The sequence below is a fragment of the Austrofundulus limnaeus genome, unplaced genomic scaffold, assembly GCF_001266775.1.
Source record: "Austrofundulus limnaeus strain Quisiro unplaced genomic scaffold, Austrofundulus_limnaeus-1.0 Scaffold414, whole genome shotgun sequence".
Taxonomy (NCBI): Eukaryota; Metazoa; Chordata; class Actinopteri; order Cyprinodontiformes; family Rivulidae; genus Austrofundulus; species Austrofundulus limnaeus.
The window spans coordinates 444,794-455,541 of NW_013952816.1; the positions used below are offsets into that span (position 1 = coordinate 444,794).

Below are 10,748 nucleotides of genomic sequence, written 5' to 3' on the forward strand. Positions count from 1 at the left end.
ATATATGTGTGTGTGTGTGTGTGTGTGTGTGTGTGTGTGTGTATGTGTACACTTCTCATTCAACCACAATTAAATTCACACATGTAAGCACAATTTATATGGACAGCATTTAATTTTTACAATAACAAGCTGGACTGAAAACAAGCAAAAAAGAAATAAAAGTAATGTAAAAGTAATTTAAAAAAATGTAAGGAGTAGAAAGTACAGATAATTGTAAGAAAATGTAAGAAGAAGTAAAAAGTAGGCTAAAAATAATTACTCAAGTAAAGTGCAGATACCCAAAAATTCTACTTAATACAGTAACAAAGTATTTGTACTTAGTTACTTTACAAATCTGCAAACAAGGCAAGGTAAATAGTTTTTAAGATGAAAATATAAGGATAAATTTGAATTGAGCCAAAATGGCCATTATTTTTAGATGGTTAATTTTGCAATGCTGCTCAACATCTGTTAAACTAATTGTAGACATTTTTTTTCAAGGTCGGTTGTTTGAGGTGGCCATCTCAAATCAGGGTGACATCCTGCAACCACTTTCTGAGAGTTTTATTTAAATTTATCTGGTGATGCATGGATTATTTCTGCTGACAAACACAGATGCACATCAMCATCCGCTTTTTTGTCTTTCAGCAGTTGATGATAAAAGAGAAAAGTGAGAAAATATCTCGTTGTTCACATAAAGACTGACAAGATAACTGGTTAACAGCTGGTCTGTTGTCCTGGTRTAAGAAAATTAAACTGCTCCTCTCCTTGAGAACATGTCAAAGTGGGCACAATATCAGACAAGATGGAAARTAAGATTGAAGCTTGTTTTTTAGACAAACACAGATGACGAAGTGCTGGTTTTTATCCWGTGTAGCTTATACGAATTCCACAAGAAATATTTATCTAACTAGTACTTAAGAAGGTAATTTTAATGTTAGCAGTCTCCTTATTCAGCCTTTTTCTAACAACATAAAAAACTTTTTTATTAATACCCAAACGTATCTTCTTATGCCTGCTTTAACAATAAAAATCCAGTAACTTAGTATCTTGACTCCATGATCCTAAAACRAGAGCAGGCTTTAAACTTTCAGTATCTTAACCTGAAAAGTCGGCTGAAGGAGACAGCTCTCAATCTTTGCTGCAGCTGCCACCGCTAGCTCTAAAGAACAAAGCTTGTAGTGGGTCACAAGTCGTTTATTTTTAAACGCAGCACTAATCAAGCCAATCAGGTCACAGAAGAACAGACTGTAATCCTGTAGCTGCTGTATCCAGATAGTGTGATTCCCACATGTCCACCAACAAGATTAGCATGGCCTGAGAGGGCAGAGACACACTAATCAGATGAATCWTGGCCTGAGAAAAAAATACTAGTAAACAAGAGAAAAATAAAAGACTGAAAAAAGTTAACACGTCTGGTTCGTCACATGATGCTGACTTTAAGACATGTTTAAGATTYTCTGTCATAAAAATGTGAAAGGTGAGCAGATATGTTTCTGCTTGTGCTTGCAGGTGTGATAAAAAAGAATATCTTTTAAATTTTCAATTTTTTCAGTCAGTTCAGAAAGTTGAGCTCATTTATATTATTTTATCTATTTATTCATCATATTTCATTCATTAAAAACAACAAAATGTCCATTTAAAACAAGTAAATCAATTACTGAAAGAAAAGGGTGCAGAAAGAAAGAAGAAAGCGTATATGTGCCCCTTATTAAAAGAACAACTTAAATTTGAACAATCTCCATCTGAGAAAATAAAATATTTAGATTTTTTATTCCTTTTTATTTATTTAGATTATATAGAAATTTTATAGATTAATTAGACACAAATAAATATTTTAAACTTTTTTCTTGTCATTTTGACAACAATGACTTACAAATAACAAAAATAAATAAATAAAATTCAGTTTATGAAAATGAGAAAATGGAACTTTTTCCACGATATTCAAATTTTTTTAAGATGCACCTAAATGTGTGTCTGCTCATTTGTCTTTCATATTAGCGAGATAGCGCATGAACCAATAGACTAGATTCAAATGAAATTTTCACTAGATGAACATCTACAACTTATTAACGTTTAAAGCTAAACCATTCCAAGATGGTTGCCACAGCCAGGTGAACTCAGAAAACACAGAAATAACAACGATTTTGTCCTCTAGTAGAAATGAAGCTAAAATTCAGTGCAGTAGTAGCTGGGAGTCYTTTAKAACATATYTACTGAGTACTGCGCATTGCATGTGCTTTTTACAAAAATGTGGACATTATTTGTTGAAGCCAAATTTGTTTGTTTACATAATATTTCATAATCTTTCATAAAATGAATAGAAAGTAATAACTGAATGTACTTGACATACAGTGTCCTGGGAAAATACAAATCAATGCAATCATGCACACATTTTGTACCACTGCCCTGTATGACATGATGTGTGTCTTGCATATTGCAATAAATCCTGATTGACTTTTCAKGACTTACTTTTTATTCTAGGATCTCYTGTTTCTGTCTAGGTAAAATAAAGATTTCCAAGACACACTGTATCTCTACAGTGTATTCACTTTTGAGGTCAACTCTTTCAACAATGCCAAAAAATGGCCATAACTCTGCTAATTTCACAGATACTGAGCTGAAATTTGATGTGGTAGTAGCTGAGAATAATCTCCAACAGCAGATAACATGATATCCTCATAGAAAAAAAATTGTCTGTCAGAGTTCTGGCCCACACTATACACTAACACTCAACACTCGGCCCAGATGCCTCAAAGAGTGATGGCTCTTTGGTGGTCCAGATGTGGTTTGCCAGAGYCGGTCCATGCATAGGTCAGCACCACACAAACCAAACTCCACCTGGACCGGTTGTTACATGCCATCTTAAAAACAGCGCGGCCTTTGCCAGACCTGGCCCATATCCTGCTGACAAACCAGTTGCCATACCAGCAGTGGCAGCTTGACACCAGATCTGGCCCACATCTGTCTTGATTTGGGATCATTACAAATTTATTTTTAAGATCCGACCAAAATGGCTACAACTCTGTTATTTATTAAGATAAAGTAAGATTTTTGTTTAAAACGGCGACACATTGTACGCATTCTTTCAAGAAATGTTTGGCCTTTAATATTCAAACTGTTTTGCTAATAAATCTAAAACCACAATAAATTATTATTATTGTTTTAAGTTTATAAATTTATAAGTGGGTGTAAAAGTGAAACAGTGCATCACAGAATTCAACTTAGAGCTTTTATATAACAATCTGGCCTAATGTTGTGTAGGCGTGCTTGTGATGGTAAAACTGCTCAGACACTTTAAAGGACAAACAATTAAAGATGTTTAAAGGAACTCATTACACAACAGCAGCTGATTGTTGTATGTTGTGTGTTGGGCGGCTTTGTGGGTTCATTATGTTTTCCAGATGCTTCAGATCAGTTTGCGATTAGATACATTCAAGGCAACTCCTTATGGTAAATTTGTAGCAGGATGTAATATTTTATAAAAAAAAAAGGCCATAATACTGCTGCCATYCAGGGGTGCATATCATCTGCAACTACGTATGTTGAAGTTGATGCTAAGAAACCTTGTATCCCACATGGCAGACAGGTGTGGGCCAGATCTGGCAACGATGGCACTGTTTTTAAGACCTAAGTGGCCCAGTTGTGGTTCAGTTAATGTGGTGCTGGCCTATGCTTGGACCACCTCTGGCAGACCAAATCTGGGCCACCACAGGTCCATCATTCCTTGCGGTATCTGGGCCGAGTGTTAGAGTGTTTGGTGGATTGTATGGACCAGAACTGGGCCAGACAAATTTTTCCTTTGTGGAGTCATTGTACAGATTCGTCCTGTTSTAAATGCCACATGAAGGAAACAGACATCAGCGAGGACACTCATTGAACAGAAGCGATGAAGCTTTATCCATTAAAGCTAAAGTGGAAACGTGTTCTGATCGTTTGTGCTACACTATGCAGCAACAACAGCACCAAAGCCAGCCTGTGGACCTTATTATTCCTTTTTTTTTACAGTTTCTCCCATTTCAAGAGCCTCAACTTCAACAAGTGACTGCTCAAATAAACTTTTTTTTATCACACTAACTTCACAATTTACAAGTTTTAATGACTCGACTCCTGTATTTTTGCTGTGTAAAGTCAAACAGAGTTGATTTACTGCATAAAAAAGGCTAAACCTTACCCCAAAACTGTTGCCACACATTGCCATCAGTGTAGCAGGCTGTCTGCAGGCTGCTGATGAGAGACGTTTTATCACTCTGATTGTGCTTTGAGAAGCCAAGTAGAACAGGCTGGCAGATTTACTYGTTTAGCAAGTAGGTGGAAAAGGTCTTACGACAGGATGAGGCCTTCTCTCTGTTTCACTAACACTCTGGTGAGATCAAACGTAGCCCTCCTGACAAAATGAGACCRATTTATTGGAGGTAAAGAAAACACAAAGTCTGCGTCCAGCGATGGATGGAGGTGGGGGTTGTGTAATAGAAAACGTGTGTGTTACAGAAAGCTGAATATCTGGATATGTGAGCCATCGGTGGAGGGATGAAACGCAGACCATTAACTGCAGCTGAGTGTGAAAAGAGCCTCTTGTTCTCGGGCATGTGTGTAAACACGGTGCTGTTCTGACTGATGACAGGAAAACAATGGAGCAAAATAAAYGCTTCTATTACACTTTCTGATGGTTACAGACGTGCGGCGTGATGATCGAACATTACGGTCAGCCCTTGTGAGCTTTATMACTTGTTTTCAATGCAGTGTGAGAAAACGTTTTTATTTCTCATTCAAGCAAACTAAAAGCTGAATTGGTTGTTACACAATAATGCATCTCAACGGGGTAAAACAGCCCAAAAGCATTGTGAATGCAGCTTTAAAGCAGCAGACGTAAATCAGGGTATTTGGGATTTTGGTGTTGTTAGGGACTATTGCACATTTGTCAAACTTTAGGATTTGGCCCTTGTTACAATTTTTTGTGGTTCACGCAGTAAAATTTTAATTTAGTAGAACTTACTCCCCAGTTTATGACAGATTGAGCCTCCATTTCACCTAACTAAGTACACTCCTTAAAAAACACACAACAGGATTAGCTTAGAAGCACAGAGAGTGAATTTCAATTTGTAAGAAATGTGTTTGGCTTTGACCTGGAAAGAACAACAGAAATGTCTGAATGTGACGGAGGTCAAACTCTTTTAGAGGAACCTGCAGCCAAAACAAAATATGATGTCAGAAACAATTTGAGCTGATACGCATCAGAGAAACAACATCTGTTAAAATGTATGAATACTTTTTTTTTCTGTATTCTCCTCCGATGTCAAAATAAAGATTTACTGGTTGTTTTTAAACCGATTTAATTGATTGTAAAAAACAAAACAAAACAAAACAAAAAACCCACAACACTAAAAATAATCAACTAAAGGCTTAGCAATCTTCGAAAAAAAAATGCTTAAATGATAAATATTACAGATTTGTTCTTTTAAATTAGATATTTTCTTTGAGTCATCATGTTATCATTTATCATTTATGCTACTATGTTTATCATAAAGACCCTGTCACACTATAACCTTTTAGACAACTTATGCCAACTTATGAAATGATTTTTTTAGTCTAATTTACTAATAAAAGTTATATATTTGATCAATTTGTTAACATTACAGTATGTACACACCTAAAAGAGGTTTTTCATAAGTTGGTATAAGTTGTCTAAAACGTTATAGTGTGACAGGGCCTTAATTAATCCAGCAAGGCCCAGTTTTGTTTTCTAGAATTATTGTAGCCTTATTTTAGACTTTCTGCTTTTTGCTTTTGTAAAATGAAACTTAATTTCACACTTGTCTGCATCTGGAGATTTTAGTTCTTTTTATTGCATTTATTTGTGTTAGAAAATAAAAGCAAAGTTTTATTCAATGGTTAAACTTTAGTCAAAGTGGTTGGTTTCGCATGAAGGCAGGCATTAATTTTTAACTTCATGTGGTCACGGCGGTTACAACCCATCCATGAGCAGATCTCCCTCCTTCTGACGGCGGCGATGAACCGGACTTACGTTCATGTCAGCTGGGAATTCGTCCTTCTTCACCAGACCAGTGGCAGCGACGATGTTCCCCATGGCTCCAGTGGTCTTCTCAGCCACTGCACACAAACACACACACAAACACACACAGAAAAAAATCATTACCCCAGCAGACTGGGCCGACACATTAAAAGTACAACGGCAGACATTTTATGTTTCTCAATTGACTATTGACCAAAATGACCTCTTGCTCACTTCTAACAACAAATGTGTTAGCAACAGACATAAAGCTCACCTGTGCCCACGCTGTCTTTGGCCTTGCTACCTAAAAAGAAAAAAAGCAAATTAGTTAGAAAATGTGTTGTTTTCTGAAAAATATTGCGTCATTTTGCATTTAGACATTTTAAAACAGACGTGTTTGCCTTCTWGTCTAAGTGCCTGTTTTGAGTTTTTTTTAATTTTTAATTTTTATTTTTTATTTTAAGGTAGAAGTTAAGCTCTTAAAACAGAGAAACAGCTGCAGGGACTACAGTTCAGCAGCTCCCAATTAAAGAAAAAACAGACACAGGAATTCTTTTGAATGCCGTCTGAAAAATGGTACACCTAGAGCTGAAAGCAAATGTCTCATGCTGTCATTTCAATGTTAGCAAACGTAAGTTCAGGAACAGATTCAGCCACATCTAACCTAGGTTAGTTAAAGGAGAAGCTGGTATTTTATGTTTCTCAGAAAAAATGTGTCTCACATCAACTAAAATCATTCAGTTTTGGCACACAATCACCTGTGTCTTTTCATCATACCTTGGCTGAACCATGTCTATAATCTAAATCATCATAGTTGACAATAATATGTGTCCCATTGTCACATCAAAATGAGGATTAAGTCCAAAAGTGGAATATAGAGAAATAGACAAAAATAGGGTTTTGATTTAAATAAGTGCAAAAATTGCCTTTTGTCAAAATATAATGAATTAATGCCTTATTAATGTATCATTTGAATGAAGTGTCTAAAATATAATGGCAAAAAATTTTTTGAAGTGTTTTTTTGAGCAGTAGCAACAAAAAAAAACTGATTTTGAGGAAAAATGCTTTTAAATTTTTAATTTTTCCCTGTGAGGTAGAAATGTTTTTGTTTCTTTCCAACTGGTAAATCTTAAAATACAAACTCTATTTGAGGTTTCATCTTTATATTGTCATAAAAATTATTCAATAAATTTATATGAAATTAGGATTCAGACCAAACAGTATCATAACCAACAAGACAAATTAAGTCTTATCTCTGGATAAGCTTATTATATCAGGATGATCCAGGTATCAAAATGTAGCTCTTCAAGCAGGAATTTGAAAGTGTAGTTGGGTCATTTTGACCAAATTTGATTTAATCCTCATTTCGATATGATGAGTCACATATGAACCAGTGACCCACGCGACCCTGAAAAGGAAGAAGCGTGTACAGAAAATGGATGGATGGATGGATGGAGTCACATATGATGTGGTTCTGATGATGTCTTCAACCCATCAATGTGCACTGTTATGGTTTTTGGTGATGTAAGATGCAGCTGAGCTGAACGTCAGCTCGTTTAGGTCTGAGGCRTCAGTTCTCAACCTGAAAAGGGTAGAATATTCCCTCTGGGTTGGACTGAGTCTGTCCTTGAAGCATCTTGTAGTCTTGTTCACAAGTGACGACAGGATGGAGCACTACATGAGCCGATGTATCACAGGAATGAGGGCYTTGTTCTGGTTTGTTGTGCTGAAGAAGGAGCTGAGACAAAAYCCAAAGCTCCTGTGTTACTCTTCTGTCTACGTTGAAACCTCACCAATACGTTAGAGATATGAATCAAGAATCATGTCAGCAATTAGGATGCCTTCTGGATTACTGTCTGTGGAGGCTTTTTAGGCACAGCCCCCTGAGAGGAGACCTCAAGGCAGACCAAGAACTGCCTGAAGAGCTTACCATCTCTGGTCTGGGAACACTTTGGAATCCCCTAAGAGCTGAAGTGGGTCACTGAGGATGTCTGGATTTTCTTCCTGTTTCTATTATCGGACCATTGTTAAGTGAAAGAAAACTAATTAGTTGTTGAATGGGTGGATGGGTGATATAAGATCCGATTGTTGGACAAGGATCTAATTTATTTGCTTGTTCCTGTCACCATTCTGTGGCTAATAGGGCCCAAAAATATAAACGTACACATGGCTCGACAAACAGAACAAAAAGCTAGTACAAAATCCAAAGGCCAGTCTGGCAGCAAATTATTTATAAAGAAGAACTAAACACATAAAAAATAAAAATGCTGACAGAGCAGCAACATACAAAAGAATGCATAAAGACACACTGAGCTGACTGACTAAAGGTTGACTGAGGACCAAGAGTTTAAGAAGTGAAATGATGAGGCTTCATGAATATGAGAAGCAGGTGGGAATGGATAGAAAATGGCTGATGACACAAGGAGACACCAAAAAACTAAACACAAGGAATCTTAAAGGATAAAAAAAGCACAAGAAATAAAACAAAAGAAAAAGCAGCATGACTAAATAAAGTCCACAAGATAAAAAAATAATGTCACAAATCTCTTAACCAAAACACAAAAAACACAATATCATGACAGTTCACCTGAGCTCTCAGTTATAACCTCTTTTCTCTGACATTTAATAGATGGCAAAAATACATTTATTCCAATTTCTAAAATATGRTTCAACTCTGAAAAGTGGAACTTCTAGAAGAAAAAAGAAAAAAACTTTTATTAAACTCAAGATTAGATGTGGATGACTGAGAATCTGTAGCAACGTACTGTCTGACGTTACTTGTATTTTTCATCATTACAGAATTATTATTTCGTACAAGTAAATAGTTTCTGCAGTAAAAAGTTAACCTGACAAACAATTAGGTTAATTTAAAAAGCTGCCCTTTATGCCACAGCTTCCCATATGAGAGCTGTAAAACATAATTATCTCGATTACATCTGAAGTGCTGCTATCAACCAGTTAAGTCGGATAAAACTAAATTGGTACCATTTTTCATCTATTATTCATTACTGGTACAAGAGAAGCTTCAMCCATCTGGGTTTCTGTGTGCTTTTATTAAAGGGAGTTATAAAAACTTTACAGCCATGTTAAAACACAACCAAGCCGTTATACAGATCTCATCCACCCACAAAGAACTCTTTCAGGACTATTGAGCTGCTTCTGATCACTCAAGCRCTGTCTAATTTGCAGTGTGTCTTAACAAAACTATAAAGATGGTCTCACTACCAAGGGTGAGACAGACGTTCATTTAAGGACCAGTTTCAGTGAAAAAGAAAAGTTCAGTATGAAATCTGTGACTGTCAAAAGCTAGAGCCTATTAATGAATTATTAATGCATATTTCTATCTTAGATAGAATATTTTATATGGCATTGTTCTGGACCAAACAAACATACAAAAAAACAAACCGAGAATTAAAACGATTTTAAAAAACGACTTTAAAACTAATTCAGGATAAATTTTGTGGTCAAAAAGAACAAAAGATTACAATTACTAATTTCAAAGGCAAACTCACCTAATTAATATCAAAACCTATTTGTCATTTTTAAATTACCAACACAAAAATGATACAACCAAAGTAGATTGGAACAATTTATATTCATCATTATTGACCAACTTAAGCTTAAATTGTTTAGCCATTAGAAGGTCCATGAATATTTATGCAGAGTGATCAATAGAAAAGAGTCACAGTTAGACTGGTGCCACTGCAAAGATTTATAAAGGGAAAGCTTTGCTTTAAAGTGTTCCCCTGCACAAACAACACAGTTGTGTCACAAAAGTGAAAAAAAAAAACAAAAAAAAAAACGCCCCATGAATCTATGTATGAATCAAACCATTTTCTGTCATCAAGTCACATCTCTCTGCCTCGCTCAGTCGGACTGCAGCAGCTGTCAAAAGGTGGACCGCAAACCTCCCATATCCTCCTCCGGGAAGAGACTTCAAGCTAAGCACAATCCAGGGCCCCCGTCATGCACAACAACAGCGACAGAGATGCCACAGAAATGATCCTGCTCCTCGTTGTGCAGCGTGGACAAGAAGGGACGGAGCCTGCGCACGTTTGACAGTCCGTATGAAGGACACAGGACACAGGGCTAAATACGCTAGGTGGTGGGATTCATCCTCTGCTCTGACACATATGTGACAACTGCATGGATACAAGCTGGTGAGAGCAGAACAATAAGCTGAGGTGTCACTGGGAATCTGAACTCAACAACTACTTGGTCCATGTGCCAGAGGAAAAAATTGGTATCGAAAAAGGGAGTAAAAATGTTGGCATAGACCCAAGGTATTGATAAAAATGTATGATGGCAATTTCAATGTGGCAGCTCAAGGCTTTTAGATGCAATTTTTATTTTTCAAAAAGCAACAAATACAGAATAATAGTTTCCCAATTCAGCGTGAGATTGACAGAGGGAACGATACGGCTTCCACTGTACTGAGGATGTTGGACTGGTCTCTTTTGGTGAAGAGGGAGCTGAGCTGTAAGGCAAAGTTCTCTGTTTACTGATCAGTCTACGTTCGTACCGTCACCTACGAACTTTTGTAGTGACCAAAAAAAAAAAAACAAGATTGTGGATACAGGTGATGAAATGAAATGAAATGAAATTTTCTTCACAGGGTAGCTCTCCGTTAGAGATAAGAAGTTCAGTTATCCTGGAGAAACTCAGAGTAGAGCCGCTGCTCCTCCACATCGAGAGGAGCCAGTTGAGGTGGTTCAGACATCTTGTAAGGATGCCTCCTGTTTCCGGGGGTGGGGGG

At 36.7% G+C, this 10,748-nt stretch overlaps 1 protein-coding gene across 2 annotated transcripts in view; it reads right to left on the bottom strand.

Annotated features, from left to right (window-relative positions):
* The window catches only part of sncb (synuclein, beta), a 19,849-nt gene that overhangs the window by 3,557 nt on the left and 5,544 nt on the right, over positions 1–10,748 (bottom strand). For both annotated transcript variants that reach the window (XM_014024257.1, XM_014024259.1), the window contains exons 3-4: positions 6,267–6,296; positions 6,005–6,090 (exon numbers count right to left, since the gene is read on the bottom strand). In XM_014024257.1, coding sequence (XP_013879711.1) covers positions 6,005–6,090; positions 6,267–6,296 — 116 coding nt within the window. The remainder of the gene's footprint in view (positions 1–6,004; positions 6,091–6,266; positions 6,297–10,748) is intronic.